The 22,359-nt window shown below is 35.0% G+C and overlaps 1 protein-coding gene across 1 annotated transcript; it reads left to right on the top strand.

The window, feature by feature from the left end:
- Window positions 1–1,601: 1,601 nt before the first annotated feature.
- Window positions 1,602–20,227, top strand: LOC141519554 (olfactory receptor 8I2-like). The gene is made up of 3 exons (XM_074231767.1): window positions 1,602–1,685; window positions 18,981–19,072; window positions 19,192–20,227. The coding sequence occupies exons 1-3, from the start codon at window positions 1,602–1,604 to the stop codon at window positions 19,790–19,792; spliced, it is 777 nt and encodes a 258-aa protein (XP_074087868.1). The 3' UTR covers window positions 19,793–20,227.
- Window positions 20,228–22,359: the final 2,132 nt, after the last annotated feature.

Genomic DNA, 22,359 nt, shown 5'->3' with positions numbered 1-22,359 from the left:
CCCTATTCTCATGTAAAATAAAAGTAAAGGACAAAGATAGTCCTAAGCAGTTCAGAAGTAGAGGGCACTAATAAGGGACAGTCAGAATTAATAGTTAAGTAAAAGAACTAAAAGTGATCTGAGGTAGTGATTGAGGAGGAGTAGGGACAACAAATCCCAAGTTGTCATAGTTTGAATTCCCAGTTCCAGCAAGGAATCCACAAGGACCCTCTGAGGATCCAGATCAAATAAAAATGTTGGGGCCTCATCAGAAAGAGAGCAGAACCAAATGATGGGGAACCCCATCAAGAGCACTCATGATGTAAAATGCTTTCCTATTCCAGAGAGAATTTAAGAGTATAAATTGGAGCATCTTTTTTCCTTTATTGTTTTCTTACTCCTTGAGGAAAAATGACTAATATAAAAATATGTTTTATATAAATTTATATGTATAATGGATATCATATTTCTTACATCTTAATGGGTTAGGGTATAATGCAGGGTTGGAGAGTATTTGAAAGGGAAAATAAAATAAAATTCTAAATTCATGATTTATGACTAGGAGATGAATTATGGGAGAAATGGATATTGTGGTTCTATTTTCTCTAATCTAGATTATGTTCCAGGCTGAAAAGAATTTAAGCATAATATGGGAAGCCAGACTAATTAGTTCAGTTCAAATCAATAAGAATTTATAGAGATGCACCTATAGGTGAAGTGGCTTAGAAAAATACAAAAATTGTGAGTGAAATGATGCTTCCAAGACGTGAAAAAAGAGAGGTGTATATGTAAGCAAATTCAGTAAAAGAAATAATAAAAGAAAAAGTAATTTTATATTAGAAAGATATGTTAAATATCATTTAATACATAATCCTTGGTTTCTTTATGATAATCTTCCTGGTATTTACTTATAATAACCAGATTATTGGTTTAAAGAGTAAGTTATATAGTTCCAGATCATCTGCAAAAAAGATTTTAAAAAGATTTCCTATTTCTCCAGCATCGAGGCCCGTAATTGTTACTATTATAAGATCGATGACTGTTGAGTGATTATGTATGAAGGAGTAGATGTGGATACATTGGGAGCTGTAGTTACAACCCTGCACACAGGTGGCTCAGGATCCACTGAAAGTATCAGTCAGATTTGAATAGGCCCCTGGGTGATGAGCAGTCCTTTTAAGGATCACACTACTTACCTCCTGATGTAAGGAAGGGGCTAGAAAAGGTACCCTAAAAATTTTCTGCTTACCCAACCCTGGCCTGATTATTGTGGCAGGTAGGGAATACAAAAACTTCTTCAAAGAAGATTCCACTCACCATTGGTACATGGAAAGTGCACCCACAGTTCTAGTGAGAGAACTCAGCCAATAAGGTATCCAAACAACAGCCCAGAATGAAACAAGGATGGCAAATGAAGTCCAGCTTACTGAAGTTAGACCTGGCTACATGTTTTTTCTAGAGTAGCCACAGTGAAAGGGAACAACATGAAGTTGGGGTAAGTTTTGCGATCAACACTAATCTAGTCAGCATTCTTAAATGCCTACCAAAAGGAGTGAATGATATTGAGATTGCCACATCCAGGAAAATGCCATGTCAACATAATTAGTGTCTATGCTCCAACCATGGTGAACACTGATGAAGTTAAAGAAAAATTTTATGAAGAACTGGAGACCTTTATCCTCATTGTACCAAAAGAGGATAAACCTGTAATTCTGGGTGACTTTAATGCTAGAGTAGGTTCAGATTACCAGACATGGCAAGGAGTCTTTGGGAGGAATGGAGTTGGAAATAGCAACAGCAATGGTCACTTTCTATTGTAGACTTATGCATCTCATCACAAACACTGTCTACTATTTACCTAAATGTAGTAAAACTTCCTGGAAGCACCCTCATAACAAACATTGGCATCTATTAGACTATGTGATTATAAGGAGAAGAGACCGATAGGATGTGAGAGTGACAAAGGCAATGTATGGTATAGAGAGCTGGATTGATCATGGACTCATCCTCTCTAAGCTAAATATTCGTATTCAACCAAAGTGGGTGGCCCCAAGGCAAAATGAATATTGTAAGAATTAATGTCAAGAGATTAAGTTTCTCTCTGAGTGGGAACACTTTGTTGCTAACTTGGAGGGAAAACTGAACCAACACACAGTTAGAAATAGTCAAGCAAAATAAAAAAGAGTGGAGAGCTTTCAGAGAACTGGTGTACAGCACTGTTTTTGCTCATCTGGGCCAGAACACTCACAAACTGGTTTGATGAAAATGAAGGAGAAATACAGAAGCTGCTAAATAAAAAACAAAAACTCCACAGGGTTTACCACCAGGATAGTTTATTTCTAAGAAAGCAGCATTTAATTCAATCAAAGAAAAAGTTCAAGTGAAACTTAAGAGAGATGAAGGAATTTTGGCTTAGTAAGAAGGGAGATGAAATTCAATTTTATGCAGACAGTAACAAGCCAAAATGATGATACCCTGAAAGTTGTTTATTAACCAAAAACATATGGTGCATCTCAGCTACTCAGTGCTAATGGATCCACATTGACTAATGATAGGGACATAATCCTAGAGAGAAGGGCTGAAAACTACTTCCATAGTGTTCTTAATCTATCCTCATCAATCAATGCAGAATCTTTTGTTTAAATGGAGAATCAAAAATCACTGGACATATGGAACAATTCATTACAATTATTTTGCCAGGTTGATTTCATTAATATAGAAATTCCTTGAGCATGTGAACTGTTTCCCTTTTTCCTTTGTATCCCAAGCACCCTTTCACCAAGATAGGAATAACCTAATTGAAATGAATTGATGTCAGTTGCTAAAGCCCTCTGGGTTATCTGGACATAGTCTTATCCTGAAAAATGGAACTGACTCCTTTATATTCTAAAGAATTTTATCTTTATTCTGTATTGAGGGAGTAAAGGGACAGAATTGTTGGAGTAGAATGACAGCTGGTCTAGAAATTAGGATCTTCAGGCTATGTTCCCCCATCTGCTATCAAGCTTTGCTTTCTGAATTTGGAGCAATTCTATTTGGGACTCAGTAGCTTATTTGTATGGGTATAGAACATATTAGGATCTTAATTCCACTACTTTTACCAGCTGGTAAATTTGATCCTGTAGTTCATAAAACAGGAATACGAAAAAAGATTAAAGAGTGTTAAAGATTAAAGATTGTTTAGCTTTTCCAGTGGCTCTATAGATGTGCAGTAACCTAGGGAGTGTGTTTTCTCTAGGGAAGCTAGCAGGAACCCTTCCCTCTTTTTCCCTTTGACTAGAGAATGGCTTATCTCTTAAGAAATCAAGATTATTATTTTTTAGGAGTTTGCTTGATTTTAGTCTCTCTTCTGTAGCGATAATTGTTTATCTATGGCTTTCTGTGTCTCTCTCCTTTCCTCTTCCCTTTGGCCCTCTCTAGGAAGGTGGCAAGGAAGGGGAGGGAAGGAGTTCTTGCTCCAGGTACAGTGACTCCTGGTTATATTCCTAGTATACCTTGGGTAAGTTCTTCAAATCTGCTCTAGTCTTTTCCCTGGTTTGGGGGACTGCCTCTCGAAGGTCTACATGTGATTGTTCAGGCCCACCTCCTACTGTTAGGGCTTTACTTCCAGCCTGCCCAGTCATCTGGGAGTTCAACCTGGAGGAGAACGCTGTCATTGGGGAAGGGGGGGCAGCTAGCTTGACCTAAACCTAGAAATGTCCAAAAGAATTTCTATGAATTAAAAATTTGTCATTAATGAACTAAAAGAGGAAATTCTGGTTTGAAAAATTTTCTAACTATATTTTTCTAAATAAATGAAAAGTTCTATATGGGAATTGAAAATCCAAAGGTTAACTTATGGACTCTTTCTAAGGACTGGGAATCCAGATTGCAGCTCAGTTAATCTTTGTGTTAATAAGAAATGAAGAAGTCAAATGCTAACACCAAATATTCTAAATTGTGAAGCGCAGAAGTATTTGCTATAACTGGGTTTGTTTTCTCTGCAATCTATAATGCATTTAGTTACATCAAGGAATTTTACTTACTGATTGACTATTTAAAATGTTAATATACAATATGGTGTTCCTCAAGAAATTATAATTGACCCCAAAATTATTTTTCTGACTGGCATTAATTAGTACAATTCAAAAATAATAATATAAATACATATGTGTATGTGTGGATATATTTAAGCATATATTTTAAATCATAGAGCTCTGTGTAGCCACAGTAGCCCTTCCCTTCTCTCCACTGACCTGGAGATTTTCTTAGGACTAAGTGGGTTGGCCAGACCCCTAAAATCTCACTAGACAAGTGAATCAATCAACCTTTGTTCCAATGAGACATGTTTCTGTGTGTGTGTGTGTGTGTGTGTGTGTGTGTGTGTCTAAATATGTCTATAACTCTTGTGAAATCCAGATCTGAAATGGTTAATGATGTGTTCCTGTTAGGAGTAGTTAATGTATATCCCAGTCTAAACCAAAGATTTAATTTCTTTAAAATGGTGAATTTAAAATGAATAAGTAATCAATAATATCAATTATTATCTTAATTAGGATGTCATCATTTTCAGATCTCAAGCCTAGCTCCTTGCTAGAGAATTTTAATAATTTGATTTCACTTAGAAACTGCAAAGACAATATTTCTCTTTTTAAACCAAGTTTGTAAATCAGGTCTAAACTAGAAAAAAAGGTTCAAGATGAATATAGGTAGGAAGCTTTTTAAAGTAAGACACACCTTGCTAGCAGCAAAACAAAAAGAACAGTTTCCCTTTACTTAATTTAATGTCCTCTTTAAAAGCTCACTTCAATCCTCCACTGAGCTATTTCTGTCGCTTTCTGACTTAGAAAACCTGAACCCCGTCTTGTGATCTTGTGATTTTGTGATCTTGTGATTTGAAGTGTGGGAGATTGTAAATTGGAAGCTTTGTGAAGAATGCCTTTGTGAAATAGGCTCTTCTTTAAGCTAATTTGTTGTAATGTTAACCTATTATTGATAACAATTGTGTTCAATCTATTTTAATTAATGAGATTCTGGGACTTTAAGGATTCTCTTGGGTAAAGTTTTGGAATGTGGATGGTATGTTATAATGCCTGCATTCAACTAAACTTTTGGGAATTTAAAATTTCATTGTTAATAGAAAACAGAATGAATGGAGATTTCAGCTAAGTTTTAGCCCCTTAGCTTTAAAATTGTAAAGTTTTGTTATGTGAATTGTAAAATAGTAAAGAATTCATTGGTAAGAATTTCTCAAGATCTTTTTGCATCAAAATGTTTGTGAAATATTTGCCCTCCCCACATGTTTATAAAAGGGAACCTATACAGGTATATGTATGTATGTATAAGTAAAATAACTTAATACCCGTTATTTGAAAATAAGACAGAGGAAAATGTATCTATTTGACCTTTAGTGAAAAATATAAGCTATCTGGAATTACTATAATGATGTTGAATCCTGAAATTAGTAATTGATTACTACATAGAGATAATGAAGGGAAGGATCAAAGGCCTTGTTCCATTTCTGGCATCCCTGAAATTTCCAAAGAAGATCTGTAAACTTATTCATAATATAATAATGAAATAATATATAATATATATATATAAATATAATAATGAAAAGCTCTAATAATTCATGTGTCACTCTTACTGTTTTGTTACATTTGGAATTAATAACATAGGTAGAAATTTTAAAGTTACCTAAGATATTCTAATGGTTTGAAAAAATTCTGAAAGCAACTATTTGTATTTGTCTATTTTAAGCATGGTTAATAAATAAACTAAACATGACAATAAAATGCATAATTATTTAATAAATAAGCTAAAATAAACAGATTTATTGTTAAGTTTTATAAAAATCCAGTTCTAAATGTGATTTAAGATTATTGTATTTTTATATTCCAAGTTTTGCTTATTATATTTCATTTACATCACAATCCTTAGGTACACATGCTGCAATTGAATTAGTCATATTTTTCTCTGAATATCTTTGATATTATTGATCATAATCACAGTATGGTACATTCTGACTCCTCTGCTGCTCAAACCATCTGTAGCTCTGATTATAGGAAATTTTAATATTACTATATATTGTTAATTGCTCTGTCTGACATCAAGTATGTTAAAACACAAAAAGACATCAATATGCCAAGAATGCACTAAGTCTAGGGGATTTGATGTTTAATACTGCAGGTGGAGTGACCTTTGAAAGAACAATCTGAGCTGGATAGGATGGTTATAAATGGCTCATGAATACTTAATCCAGAGGGATTAAAATGCTTTTTTAAATTGATGTTTTAATAAATGACACACCTGTCTGAAGGGGAGAGGGGGCCCCCAAATCTGGAACTACTAGGTGTATTTTGTACTTTGAAAGGCTTTGTTCCTGACCCTTTATCTTAATTGGCTGGGGTCAAAAATCTAACTGATACATGTGTCCCTATATGTTTTCCCCACCCTGCTCATTATACTAATGAACAAGAACAGCTATCTCCTTGACCTTGAACAAAGGAGGACACAGGTTATCTCAGAATTTTTAGGTTATCTCAGAACTAGGTGGGGCAGACCTGACCTAAAGTTAGGTTTTGATCAGATTGAGGCTAAATCTTTTGTCTTAACCCAAGTACCTACCTATAGGCCACAATACAGTCAGTCTTTCTAACATTTACTTTCAATTCTCTCTTCACACTGTTGTAGAACCCGATCACCCCCATGTTCATCACAGGATTCCCTTAAAAGAATGCCTCACCTGGCAGACCTGGAGCCAGGCTCATTGAAAAGGAGTGATTATATGACCTCTGTCTCTAATGGACAACTAAATAAATAAGGAAACATATTCTTATGTCTCTGTATACTCTTCAGAGCAAATTGTTATAATCATACCAGGTGGTCATTAATTAAGAAAATGAGTGAACCATTGGATCTCTATTCTTTAAATTCTTAACAATTCACAAGTATTAAGACTTGGCCCTTTTTAAGAATTGCAACATTAGGGTGTGATTATCATATCAGGTTCTTTTTTGGGGAAAAGAAATAACAGCATTACTGATTTTATCAGGATAATGACCCTTGATCAAAACTTTAAAAAGAGATGGATTCTTCAGCTACAGGTTTTTGCCCATTATAACCATAGCTAAAGTTAAAACAGAAAAAATTATTGCAAATTACTTATTGGATATGTGCTGTTCTAAAATGATCATCCATTGTATTTCTTTATACAATTCTTGTGGCAACCATCAATGAATCTGTGTTGTATTAGAATTTATATTTTTATGAAAGTATTCTGATGGTGTCCTAGGATTATAAAGTATGATTTTTATTCTCCATTCACCTCCTGTTTTTTCTCCTTATCAAGTCTTTTAATTATCCCTCTGTTTTTTTTTTTTCCTGAGGTTTGTTTCTCCAAGCTGTATTGTGTGTTTCAAATACAGGCATCTCAGTCAAAAAAGATGGTGTTCCAGTCAATGACAGGCAGGGCTAGATCAACACCCCCTTCAACTCTGAAGAGGTTCACAAAGAGAACTATGCCCTAATCTCTGAAAAAATACCAAAGTTGTCTGAGTCGGGAATATGTGGGAGAAATAATTGTTTAGTTTTTAATTTTAAGAAAATGTTATTTGTGTCTATATGAAGGCTGCATGGCCCTAACCAAATATAAATTGCCTCCTATTGTTCAATGTAACTCCATTGTTAAATGTAAATTGGCTAAAATACAAGCAACCTCAGCTCATGAATCCCTTCCCCCCACCCCCAGTTTCCAGTCTTTACCTGACCTCAATCACATAGAGGGGAAGTGATTTCCCCTTTTGCATAAATTCTTCCCTGGACATGGGCAAAACAATAAAAATCTTACCTAAACTCACTCTACCCTAAGATCAACCATTTCTCCTGGCTGCTTTCCTTTGACTCTTTCCCTCAGGCACCTTGCCGAGGTCGTTTTTTATTCCCTCTGTCCTCAAGCTGTTTGTTCTCTATCCAAGGAAAAAGATTAATTAGTGAACTTTACCAGTTTATGAAATAAAATCCAGAGCTTTTTCTAACTCTAGGGCTATTATGAGTTTCTCATTTTTCAAGAACTCTCAATCTTTTTGACAGCAATACCAGTTTCTCCCACAATATTGCTGTCTTCCTAACATTTTGCTAAATACTCTTTTAAGTATTATTGGTTTACTTTGTGCAAGACACATCTGAACATCAAGTTCAGTGGTTTGGAATAAATTACTTTAAAATTTTTTTCAACTAGAAAACTATGCATCTATATAATACAGGAGAGCATCTGTGCACTCAAAACAAAATTTGACAAGTATTTTAAAGTCTCTTAGTAATACATAGGATTTGTCTAAAATTAAATTTCTAATAGATTATCAATGTATCAAGTAGGTAAATGAATTTGTAGTATACTGTAATATCTGTAATATTAATAGCTATAATAGCTGTAACATTAATTTTTTTCTTTCCTTTTTTTTTTTTGGTGAGGCAATGGGGTTAAGAGACTTACCCAAGGTCACCTAACTAGTTATTATCAAGTATCTGAGTCAAATTTGAACTTAGATCCTCCTGACTCCAGGGTCAGTGCTCTTTCCACTGCACAATCTAGATGTCCCTGTAACATTTATTTTTGAAAGTCAATTGAACCCAGGTGTCTGCTTCCATTTTCCCTTTTCCTCTTTCATTGTTCAGGATCTACCAGTCTTTATTAAGAGGACTGACTTAAACTTCCTAGAGATATAGATGACTTGTTGGATGAATTATGTCAGGAAATGTATCAAATCAACTCTTTGAGAGGAGCAAATGTGTGTTACAACTCTGAATAAAACATCAGCTTCATGATTGTCAAGCAAAATTGGTATATATGTTTCAAAGACATGTCTGGTTGGTGTCTTCCTTTGAATCTTGGACCATGCGGAATGTACTCTTGTTCTAAATTTAGGCAAGATGTAGTCCAGGATTATTATAGAGAAATTGGTTTTCAGAGGGAGGGAAGGGGGAGAGAGAGAGAGAGAGAGAGAGAGAGAGAGAGAGAGAGAGAGAGAGAGAGAGAGAGAAAGAGAAAAGGGCAGGCAGCCATGAGGTTTGGCTTAACCTGGTCACATGGAGAGGGGGCCTACAGTGTTCCACATGGGTTAAGGGAAAGCATGAGAAAGTCCCATCCTTCTTGAAGGGGCGGTGCTTCCTATTAAATACCCTTCTATGGTAGGTTGGAAAGAGGGTGGCATTTGGGGAGTGGTCTTACACCTTGGACCAGGTGTCTTCCAAAGGCAAGCTACATCATAGTCCTTCCTATCCCAAAGTGCTCAATCCCCAGTTTCATCATATATTTCCCTACTCCCCAGCATCTAGGACAAAGTTAAGTGAAAGGGAAAATGGAAGTCAAGATACAAAAAACAGTGTCAAGGGGAGGCAGGATACAATAAACAGGGGTTCAGTTTACACCTCAAGAGTGGGGAAACCTACTCCCATTTAGCAAGATGTAATAGAATTTAAGATTACAGTTTTTGTTTCTGCTGCATTCACAATTCTCTACATCATTTCCCTGCATCATCATCCCTTGCAATTGTGATATAATACTCAGAAATTCTCTACATCCATCACATATATCACAGATATGATAACCAATTGACAAAGACAGAAAACTGTCTTTATTTGGGTTTCTAGTCAACAAATTTTCTGTCATTGAGAAGATATTGTCACCCCAGTCTCTGATTATTTTGTGAATATCCCAAACTCTCCTCTCCCAAGATTCCCAAACTTCCTTTCTGAACCTTTACTTATTATGCAAAACAACCTCTCAGGTGTGATATACCTAATTCCTCCCACCTGCTGCCTGGCAGTTCCCTCTTCCTTGGCACCCTACTTAAACCTTGTTCCCAATCCTCTCTTCAGATACCCTAACCCTAACCCTAAACCCTAAACCCTAACCCTAGCCCCAACTTCCAGCCTTTATCTGACCTCAGTTACAGGGAGGGGGGAGTGATTTCCCCCTTTGTCCAAATTCTCCTGTCCAGTAAGTGGACAAGCCCTGATGCTGCAGGACACACTGCAGCACACAGCTGGCTTTCCTGACTGCTTTTCTTTCTCTCTTTCCCTCAGGCACCTTGCCTAGACCTTTGTTATTGTTCTCAAGTCACTTTTCTCTCCAGGAAAAAAAAATAATATGTCAACTTTGCAGTCTTGTGAAATAAAAATCTTGAACTTTTTCTGACTCCAGGGCTTCTGTGAGTTTTTCACTTTCAAGAGCTCTCAACATTTGTGACAGCAACACCAATTTCTTTCACATTACTGCATTAAGTATGTGATTAACTTCGTACAAGACACATCTCTGAGCATCATTTTATCTTAAGTTCTGTGGTTTGGAATAAATTAGCTTTATAATTTCTTTCAACTAGAAAATTATGTTCATTCAATACAGGAAGGCATCTATGCACTGATAAAATTTGACAAATGTTGTACATGTTTTACTATATCCTGTTATTTTTGAAGCTTCTCTGGAATAAATGGGATTTGTCTAAAATTAAATTGCTGGGAGGTTTTCAGTTTATCAAGTAGATAAATCATAGCTTTGCAGCATACTCATCTATCATTTTAATTGCTATAGAGGCTGTAACATTCATTCTTTTGGTTTTCTTTTTTGTTAAGGCAATGGGGTTAAGTGTCTTGCTCAAGGTCACATAGGTAGTAATGGTCAAGTATCTGAGCTCACATTTGAACTCAGATCCTCCTGATTTCAGGGCTAGTGGTCTATCCATTGCACCATCTAGCTTCCCTTCTAACATTTATTTTTGACAGTGAAGGAATTGAATTAAGTTTTCTTCCATTTTCCCTATTCTTCTTTCATTGCTCAGGATCTCTGCCAGTCCTCATGAGGACTGACTTTAACTCACAAGAGATAAACTCAACTCTTTGATGTTCCTTTGGGTATTCCTACAATCTCTGGAATAAGTGTAAAACATCAATTTCATACAGTTAAGTGAAGTTAGTATTTAGGCTTAGAAGATTTATCTGGTGCCTTCCTTTGAATCTTGAATGCACTCTTGTTTAAAATTTTTGCAAGAAATGCTTATGGAGACCTTGATTTTCAGGAGGGAGGGAGAGAGAGAGAGAGAGAGAGACAGACAGACAGAGACAGACAGAGACAGAGACACAGAGACAGAGACAGAAAAAACTTAAGAATGGAAAAATGTTTCAGTAGTGTGAGGAATGTGAGGTGCTTGGTTTCCACAGGAATGCAAGGGGAGATTCTTAGTTTACATTACTAAAAATAGGATCTACCTGTGTTGCCTATGGACAAGTAAGTGAGTGTAAGACAAAAGAATTGACTTGGACCTGTTCAGACCTAAGATTAGAACAGGCCTGTCTCAAAACTGGTTCCTAGATGACCTAGGGTCCTTTATAAGTGCACTTGCTCAAGGAGGATCATGCAGACCACTTTTCATTCTCCTGTGATCATTAATATAATGATCAAGGAGGGAAAAACATGGGGGTGAATGTATCAATTAGTTTGTGACACTGGCCAATGACTGGCACAAAGGACAACAGCAAGCTTTGCAAACTTCATATAAATTGGACTGAAAATTGTTGTAATTCAGGGCTTTCTTCCCTTAAGAGAGGTCCTTCTTTGAAAAGATGAATTAATGAAAGTCATATTAATCACCCAGTACTAAGTATTTATAATGATGAGCCATTGATAACAATGACTTATTTAAATTTTAGGTGGCTCAAGGAATATAGTGCTGAGCTTAGAATCAGGAATAATTATCTTCATTAAATTAACTCTGACATCAGATTAACTAACTTTGTGACCCTGGACCAGTCACTTGACCCTATTTGCCTCAGTGCCTTATCTATAAAATGAACTGAAGATGGAAAAAGGTAAACTACTCTATTATTCTTGTCAAGAAAACCCCAAATGGGGCAACAAAGGGTGGAATATTGCTGAACAACAGTTCAAACTTTTATAGTTTATTCTTAAAATACAGACTGATTTTTGGGATGCCCTATATAGTGTTTTCAAGTTTGTCAAGCACTTTTCACTTTTATTCTCATTTTAAATCCCATTTCCTTCCTTATCTCATTTCTTTTTATTCGTTCTCTCCTTTCCTTTTGACCTTTCCATCCCATCTATATTTTGTGACAGTTCAATGTAACTGCCATTGTTATTATTTGTCCTTCATTCTGGAAGAATGTTAATAACGTCAGGGAGATGTTACAATGATATGCATGTGAATTGCATTTGAGTGAGGTGGTGCTGTGCTAAATCACCGGTCTCACTTTCTTCTCCAGAGCCTTATGGTCCCAATTGGCCCTGGATGCAAGGCAAACAGTTGGATGAGATGTCTGAGGCAAGATTTGAATTCAGTTTCTCTTGTCTGCAGGACTTGTATTCTATCTAATGTACAATCTAGCTGTTCCTATTGTAATCGTAATTCATGCTTAAACAGTTTAATAGAAAATATTACAAACTTTTGGTTTATCTTCATATGTATTCACTTTGATCTTTTCCTTTTTTTTTTGCTAAGAATGACTTTGAACTTTTCCTTTTTTGCTAAGAATGATTGGGTTTCCTAGAAAAAAGTCTCTAGCAATAAAGATTATGAATAATGTGGGTTTCCTAGCAAAAGCTTCTACCCTTGAAAGATAAAACAATAAATAAAAATAATAATAATAATAATATGGATTCACTATCAATGAAAGCTATGAAAATATAAACCAAGATTAACATAAGGCAAAAGCAAACATGGACCAGGGCATGCCCCAGTCATAATCTTGCCAGGCAAAAGAGAACTGATATGACACCATGTATTTGGGACTGAAGCCCAGTGATGAATGAAATAAAAGCAAATTGATCAGCCAACCCACACCAATATACTCTATACTCCTCTTCCCTTTGACTGATTTCCATAATTTCCACGAGCTTTTGTTTTTTTTTTTTGGCAAAATTCCAATATATTGTCTGGTCACCACACTGGACCACCCTGGAGCTCCCCAACCTCTATCTTCTCTCTCTTTTTTTTTTAGGATTTTGCAAGGCAAATGAGGTTAAGTGGCTTGCACAAGGCCACATAGCTAGGTAATTATTAAGTGTCTGAGGTTGGATTTGAACCCAGGTACTCCTGACTCTAGGGACGGTGCTCTATCCACTGTGCCACCTAGCTGCCCCAACCTCTATCTTTAGAATCATAATGGACCCCTTGGTTGGGGGTGGCTTTAATACTTTAATATTCTACTGTGCAGGGATTTAGGTATATATATATATATATATATATATATATATGTATGTATATACATATATATATTTAGGTATATAGATATAAAATATATATTATATAAATGTGTATACACATATATCTCTATTTATATAAGTATACAAAATAATGTAATTTGTGTTAGTGAAGAATTATTAGTGCTATATTAAGGGGAAAGTGGAGATCAAGACGAACCTCATGTTTGAATAAAAACTTGAAAGTGTCTGTAGAAATATAGTGATTCTAGGAGGTTGACTGGAGTAGGAAGTGCAATGTTACAAAAGGTAGATACACTGGGAAAACACTATAAATAATTACTTATGTAAAGTAACAATGTTTATATAAATTTACGTTAAGAAAGATGGTTAAAAGAGACTGAAGATAGTGTTTTTGTTCATAATAATGAGAACTGTATGACTATAGGAGTGCATTGAAGGCAACTATGGTGCACAGTCCATAGGGTACTTGGTCAGTAATTTGAGTCAGGAAGATCTGAGATCAAACTTAGCTTTTGACTTTTACTAGCCCAGTTTCCTGAGAGAGCTAGTAGCAACTCCTAGGGATGTTGTGAGACTCAAATGAGAATTTTTGCAAAGAATTTAGAACCATACTTGCCAAATAATCATGTCCAATATAATGATAGCTGTATAACAAAAGGAGTCATGTATACTCCTAGAAGGTAGAGCATGACCAAGTTCCATAACATTAAACTTGTATTTCATCATTGGTTGACTATTGTCCTCCATTCTTGAAGAGGACCTTTATGACATCGCTACATCAGTGTCAAGGTATAGGATGTCCAACTGAGGCTCATCAGACTTAGTAGGCCTAACCACAGGTGAGGCACAAGAAGTGTTCAGAGTGATGTGATGGAGTAACTCTTAGCAGGTTTTTTTTCCAAGGAGAATTCTGTGGTCTTTTAGTTATTGATATTTTTTAATTTGGAGGGAAACATTTACAATATAATTATTTTTCTTTTTAAATGTGGCTTAATGTTCCATAAACAAAAAAAAATGTGGCTTGATTATTGTTGGGTTTAGGAAAAGTAAATTTAGTTTTTCACAGGGAACACCATGGGTGGAAATTTCCTTTACTGACAAAGATGGATAGCACTTTTCAAAAGTTTACTCTTAGACTGTGGCCTGAGTATGGAGAGGTTAAACTATTTGCCAATGGTGATAAGATTAGGATGTCTCAGATACCAGATTTAGGCCTAGGTTTTCCTCACTATTAAGTGAACTTTCTCTCTATGGCTTTTGACCAGTGTTTAAAATGTGACATTTTCCATTTTTTCCATGGAAGGAAAAAAATTCATGAATGTTACTTTTAAGAAAAGACTTTTGCATATAATTAAAAGTTTTCCTTCAAGGGAAAAAAAATTTTTTTTAATCAACTCCTTTGTGGGAGGATATTGGGAGATTTGTTGATTGAGTCCGGTATCAAGAGATTTTTATTTTTAAACTAGCAAGGATCCAGATACTATAATGACAGTTTATATGGATGAGCTTGACATTCTGGTTATTATAAATCATAAAGAGAAAAATGAACTTTAATATTATATATTCTTGGGCAATTAGTTGAGCCTTCAAAGATAAAGAAAATATTTGTTGTTTTTCCTAAATCTTTAATAAGCTTTATCAAACATGATTCTATTTTACTGAAGCAATAGAAGCATTCTAAATAGAATTCAATGTGATAACTCCTAAGACCATCCTTTTCTTCATCACCATCAAGGCAACAAATTCTAAAGAACTTATCTGAAGAAACAAAGACCTTTTGCTGTGTGATTACTACTTCAGCATTCATAAGAGTAAGTAAGGAAAATAATAAAATAAAAGGAAAGATAATTACATCTTGAAGAATGTTTCAATTTTGTTTTCTTTCTAGTCTGGGGAATGAAGTCATTAATGGAGAATAAAAGAAATTCTAAAGGGTGAAAGTTTCCACTTGGTATTTTAACATCTGGTAAGTCATATTGTAATTTCCTAAGCTAAATATAAAAGAGTATAATGATGGATTGAAACAAATAATATCAGAGTTTGGAATAAACCTCTGTGGCTACCAAATCCAAGTCATATTTAAATAATAATTCCTACTTCCTCATACCAGGAAAGTGATCATTCAGTCTTTGTTTAAAAAATGCTTCAAAGAAGAAAGAATCTACTCTCTCTCTCTCTCTCAAATCAGTCAATTTTCTTTTTAAATATAGCACCTTTAAAAATGATTTATTTTATTTTTAATTGATAGAATAAAACATTTCCATAATACAGCAGTCTAATTCTCCTTTTTCATAATTGCCCTTTAAAAAATTGGTGTAGTATATCACTCCTTTTCCCAAATGTGAAATTATCTTGTTTAAAAATTTCCAATTCTTTTTTCTTATGATATGATCTAAATTATCTTTATCTCAATACTCTCCAGCTTGTCAATTTTTGGATCAAGAACCACACTAATATAATGAATAATTTGATATTTAATTTTTTTTCAAACTTAGTGATGACATATCCTTCTGAGGAAGAATTGGGCTTTACATTTGCATCCCACTCAGGGTTGTGCTAGCAGTCAGATCTCAAAAAAAATGTATACACATTATGCTTTTAACTTTTATCTTCATTTTTAACAATTTATCACTTAAGTCTAGACCATCTTCAAAATAAAACAAAATCAAACTCTGATTTGTAGCATTAGTCAATTTTTAATGGGTAAATGCTCACACAAAATTTATTAATTGGCTCCATTACATGGTTGTCAATACCTAACAGAGAAATGTGATCTCCAAACATATTGTGCTCATTAAACATTGTTTTCTAAAATTTTTATTTATTTAAGGTAATGGGGTTTGGGTGACTTGCCCAGGTCACACAGCTAGTTAATTATTAAGTGTCTCAGGCTAGATTTGAACTTAGATCCTCCTGATTCCAGGGCTGGTACTTTATCTACTGCACCACCTAGCTGCCCAATGAGTTTTAATTTCAACAGACTGATTTTACTTTTTTTTAAGATTTTATTTATTTTGAGTTTTACAATGTTTTCCCTAATCTACCTTCCCTCTCCCCACTCCCTAGAAGGCAGTCTGTTGGTCTTTACAATGTTTACATGGTATACATTGATCTAAATTGAATGGAAGTATAAGAGATAGCAGAATTACATAAGATAATGGTTTCTTTTTTCTAAATTAAAGGTAATAGTCTTTGGTCTTTCATTAGTCTGATTTTAAAAGTGAAGAAGAGACAGAGAGTAGTAGCTTGAATTGTTACAATATTCAATGAAAATAGTAAAATCCAAAGATCAGTTGGGTTTTTTTTCCAATTATTCTTCCCTTCTCTATGTCCTAGGATAATTGTATCTGTTTTTTTCAAGATTTTCTGACTCAGATGGGCAGTTTTTTTCTAATTCAAGCCAGAAATAATTGTTCAAACTGTTCTTGAAAAAGTGAATTCAAGGTATGTAAAATATTTGAGGCACTTTGCAAGTGCAACTGCCTATACAAAGGCAGAAATGAAATAGTCCCAACCACTGGTGACCTCCTGTTCATAATGCATAAGTGAAATATGACTGTAGTTCAAATGGAATAAAAAATATGACTGTTAAGTTCAAATGGAATCAACACAAACACAAGAAAATTGATAGTGTTTAGTAGTGGTGCTTGAAGGATTATGGGGATTTCCAGAGAAAGGTGAACATTCTGGACATAGTAGGCAAGCAAAATATAAAGGAATGAAGGAGAGAGATAAAATTGCCTATTGTGACTAGTGTGACTGAAATGAAGATTACATGAGATGGAGTAATGTGAAATGAATTTAGAAAAATAGGCTGTGATTAGACTGTTGGAGATTTTATATTGCTATGAAGGGTTTTTTTTTTCAATTATTTGCATCCAAGAGACCTTTAAGACCTTTACTTCTTGAGATGAAGGATTGCCCATAGAAATGCATGCTTTTGGGGGATGGGTTGGCAAAAGGAGATGTATGTTAAGACATCACTGGAAAGGATTTTTGCAATAATCATTCAGCTGACAGGGGATGAGGGCCAGAACAAAGGTGAGTGAAGTTGACTTTTATGAATAATCTTTCTCAAAATATTCAGTCCTAGACCCTGCCTGGTGTGTGACTTGGTCAAGGTCAGTCCCATTTCTTATTCCATCTGGATAATGGAGCAATATTGTTTTCTCCCCCTTCTCCACCCTCAATGAATCATAGGAAGGAGAAATGGGATGACTATGGGATGACTTTAGAAATGCACTGAAATATTATTCAAATTCTGAATATTCTTTCACAGTATATTTTTTGGCAATAACTGAACTGAAATGTAAAAGAAAAATATCCATTTAGAGAAAGCTTTCTTCATTTGTTTATGTCTCCCAGGAAGAAGGCTTAGCAAATCATCCTTCCTGTTTCCTAGGGGACATATACAAATGAAGAACATTATCTCCAAGTCATTAAGATGGGCTAAGTCTAGCAGAGGATATTTGATAGTTATTAAAAAAAAGTGATTATCCAGAAAAGTGAATGATCACATCCTATTAGTGGTTTGAAGAAAGTGAATGAAAAAAATTAATCTTTGGAGTAGGATGGCATCTTAGTTACAAAATACTTTATAATGAAGTTGATCGGTTCAAGCTGAGCTATGGAAAATGAATATTTCCATAATTGGCAAACATTCCATGTTAGCACATAGCATGATGGAGAAGAGTGTGGAGATGGGAAAAGACAGCATGCATTTGCAACTCACAGACTGGGAGAAAACTTTGGGACACTGAGAAATTAAATGCTGCCAATGAATATGATACAATTATGTATGAGGCAGGATTTTATCAGTTCAGGAAAAAACATCAAGCTTCATAAAAATTAGAATGTCAACAGATCATATGTACTAGAATATTTGATAGAGTAAAACTTGTTTATCCTCACAAAAACTTCATTGTTTAATATACAGAAGGAGACCAGGGAGATATGAAAATCATTATCCACAATATTCTTACAATCAGATTGAAAAGATGACTTAATTTTGTGTGTGTGTGTGTGTGTGTGTGTGTGTGTGTGTGCATTTCAATGTGGATTTATTTAATCAGAAGAATTATTGCTATGTCTTCCAAAATAGACTGCATGCTAAAGATAGCCAGGATTTCTCATAAATTTCTCTATTACCTGTTCTAGCACATCACTATCATAAATGTTCTGAAATGTTGTTCAATAAATTCTTGTTAAATGAATGAAAACATGATGATGGATAAAATAAAGGATTTGTTGATTAGTAAAGTTATATACATTTAAGTTGAAACAGGAGATTTTAGCCTGAAGAAGAAAAGTCTCATAGGGGTGATAGGATGCCACATATTAATTGAATGGCTCTGGATAAATCCCTCAACTTCTGTCCAACTCAGTTTCTTTTCCCCTTAAATTGTGAATAATACTATCTGCTATCTCTCAGGATTGTTCTGAGGATGAAGGAGATGATTTTAGTTCCAGAAACACGTTGAATGTCAAATATGATTACCCAGCCCTTCAACTATAGTTTAGTAGACACAAACTTAAAAATCCTATATCAAGGAGTTTTAATCAGATCTGGATTAATTCCTATTGGGGACTAGTAGCTGAAATCCATTTCCTAGTGTCTTCACGGTTCAAATAACTCTGATACATATATCCAAATAGCATAGACATGAAAGGACCTGTAGGAACTGCTTTATTTATACATTGATTATTGATTGGTCTGATATTCTGTCTTCTTTTCAAAATAGATGCCCTTTTTCTGATGTCTTTATTTCTTTATTGTACAGGTTAGTCCTTGGATTTAAGAAGTACATGGCTGGGGAAAATCTCACCACAGTGTCCTCTTTCACTCTATCAGGATTTGCCAGTCTTCCTGGACTACAAGTTGGTCTCGTCTTGATCTTTCTCTTTATTTATCTTTTCAGTCTTTTGGGTAATCTTGGATTAATTATTTTAATTCAAATTGACTCCCAACTCCATACCCCCATGTATTTTTTCCTTAGCAATTTAGCCTTCATTGACATTTCATACTCCTCAGCAGTCACACCAAAAGCCCTAGAAGATTTACAGATGGAGCATAAAGATATATCCTTTGTGGGGTGTTTTGTTCAAGTGTTTTGCTTTTGTGCATTTGTGTGTAGTGAATGTTCTCTCCTGGGATCAATGGCCTATGATCGCTATGCTGCAATCTGTAACCCATTGCTTTATTCAGTTGTCATGTCCCCAAAAGTCTGTATCTGGCTGGGTGTAGTACCGTATGTGGTTGGTTTCAATAATGCTTTGATAACCATTTGTATTATAAGCAGTTTGACATTCTGCACTTCTACTATCAACCATTTCTTCTGTGACATAACAGCCCTTCTGGCCCTCTCCTGCTATGACAGTTTCAACACAGAAATGGTGATATTTCTGCTAGCAGGATTCACTTTCCTCAGTTCCCTTATCATCATTGTCATCTCTTACGTGGCTATCATCTCTGCCATCCTAAAGATACACTCCGCAGAAGGTCAGTGCAAAGCCTTTTCCACCTGTGCCTCTCACCTCCTGGGAGTTACTATATTCTATGAATCACTCATTTTTACATATTTACAACCAGAAACCTGAGGAATAAGGATGTGAAAAATGCTTTGATGAGAGTCCTACATAGAAAAATGTTTACCAGTGATTGTCAATAAATGGAATGCAAGTAGCAATGTACCACAATACCAATGACAGAAGTTGAAAGCCTTGAAATCTGGTTCTTAATCCTGAATTTCATTCAGGTTATCAATGACTTTTTTATTGCCAAAGACAATGGTACTTCATCCTCCTTTACTTTTATACAGCAATGGATACTCTTAACTTTCCCAGAAATTATTGTACCCATGAAACTTGACTGAATATTATTATTTATATATTCTGTATGTGTTTGGTTGTTAGCAGGTCATATCACTTATTAGAATATAAATTCCTTGAGAGAAAAATCTATGTTAATTTTGTATTTATATCATAAATTTTCTAGTACATATTATGCAAGATAGTAGTCTGGGAATAGAGGGAGAGAGCACTTAAGTTGAGCTCACCACCAGAAAGGGGAAAAGAAAAAAAAAGGAAGAAGGGAGTTTCTCTGCTCAAAATACCTTTCCAATGGGTAGGATAAGGGTTGTGTTTTAGGAATGATTAACACATGGTTCTAGGTAGTCTCCAAATGCAGATGCCACAGGGGTGTTCTTCAAGGAGTGGCAAAGATAGACATGAGTGGCATTCTACATACTTCAACTTTCCCCTCCCAAAGGGCATGACCTTTGAGTCCAATGTGGTTTACTAATTGTAGAGAATGGAGAATGTTCTTCATAAAAAAATTTATAGTATTGTCTCTGTGTCCTGCTTCACTTCTCTGATTTCCAAAAGGAAAAATGAAGGTGAAGGTTTTATGTGAATTTTCTAGATTGAGGGATGAGCAGTGCCATTCCCCTACCTCTGAAGGTTTAGAAGGGATCACTGTAGTTATTTGACTCTAGGAAATTCATTTCATCTCCATTTGTTTCAATTTCTTAGCTGTACAATAGGAATAACCATATCATCTAAGTTGAAGAGTTGTCTTGAGGATCAAATGAAATAATATTTGAAAAAATGCTTAATACAGAACTTGCCTAGGGGGAACTACATAAATCTTTGTTCTTTTTTAGTTGCCTTCCTTCACTACCTACTGCCCTTTGTCTCCTTTAACATCTATCAATATCATTCATCCTGCCTGAAGGTATTCTATGCAATCTTCTCTTCATACCTCTTATTTCTATATATTGTATCCCATTCATTCTCACATTTTCCCAGCTAATGCAGATGATACTCAAATTTTTGGCTTCAACACCAATAGTTGTTAAACACTGAAAATTCCATCAAGGATAAATCCCTTTATTTATCCTTTAATCTCCACTTCTCTATTCTCAATCTTCACTCAAACCTTGAAATGCTTAGAAATTTCCTCTCACAGGTTCATTTTCTTTTTTACTAGGTAAAAAGCCAGGGTATCTGACTCCCTAATAGCAGTAGGCTCTTTCAACAACATATTCTGTGAGGAAAACACTATTTTTGCCCTATTTGAATCTCAAGTTTCACCCAGCTCAGTACCCAGCCACAACCAGGGAACAGAGTCTGCTGGGGGCTTGAAACCTGAAATAAATGCCCCTTGCTTGTCTTGGAGACAGTCTAAGACTCTAATTCTTCAGAGAGGACACTGCAAAATATTCTCAAAACCCCATCATATATACACACACATACAAATATCTATATCTATATATCTATATATATATGTATGTATATATTCATACAAATATATGTATAGTTCAAAAACTATAAGTAGTTTTTTCAAGATACATATGCATATATATATATATATATATATATAGTTTTTGTTTTCATTTTTATAAGATTTTGAGTTTCAAATTTTTTCTTTCCTTTTCTCACTCCTAGTTCTGTTCTATTCTGTGCTTAATCTATAGGTAGATTCAAGTAGTATGGTTAGAAAATGGAGTATTGGGTATACAGAACAGTAAGAGAAACAATTTTCCTGAATGATAGGCTATAATGATGAAGACTGGAATGGAATAGAACCTAATAGGAACAGGTTCTGTACGTGCCAAAGCAAAAGTTCATGATTCTGAAAGGAATTGGGAGCCACTGGAGTGACATGGTCATATCTGCTCTTTGGGAAAATCACTTCAGGCATCGTCAATAAAAGAGATTAGAAGAGGAAAGAAGAGATTTCAAGGGAAAAGACCAATTAGAAATCAGTTACAGTAATCTGGGAGCAAGTGATGAATGATTTAAATTTTCCATGTCTTACTTTCCTCATCAATAAAATGAAAGAGACAGATATCATGATTTCTAACATCTTTTCCAATTCTGTATCTATGATGCCACAATAAGAGCAACATTAAAATCTGTGTTGACTCAGTATTCCATTGTTCCCAGTTCACTTTATTAATCAGTGTTGCAGGAAGATCTGTTGGGAAAGTAAACATTAAAACTATAGCTTTTTATTATGTTTCCTTCCCCTACTTATAAATTACCACATTCTTGCCAATTTGGGAAGGAACTGAGATTCAAGAGCCCAATATCTTCTGCTGTGGTGGACCCATAGGGTTGTTTTAAAGTTCCTTGTAAAATCTATTCCTACCTTAGTTTGGAGA

Source organism: Macrotis lagotis, chromosome 3, assembly GCF_037893015.1.
Source record: "Macrotis lagotis isolate mMagLag1 chromosome 3, bilby.v1.9.chrom.fasta, whole genome shotgun sequence".
In the NCBI taxonomy this organism is placed as follows: Eukaryota; Metazoa; Chordata; class Mammalia; order Peramelemorphia; family Peramelidae; genus Macrotis; species Macrotis lagotis.
Note: the sequence above shows the minus strand (reverse complement) of the source record. Positions and strands in the feature narration are given on the sequence as shown.

Excerpts from the sequence above, each read along its gene's own strand:
- LOC141519554 (XM_074231767.1), top strand. The coding sequence starts at position 1,602 with ATGGTGAACACTGATGAAGTTAAAGAAAAATTTTATGAAGAACTGGAG. Across the intron at positions 1,686-18,980 it reads TACCAAAAGAGGATAAACCT|TCCTTGGATTTAAGAAGTAC; the intron begins GTAATTCTGGGT and ends TGTACAGGTTAG. Across the intron at positions 19,073-19,191 it reads CCAGTCTTCCTGGACTACAA|CAATTTAGCCTTCATTGACA; the intron begins GTTGGTCTCGTC and ends TTTTTTCCTTAG.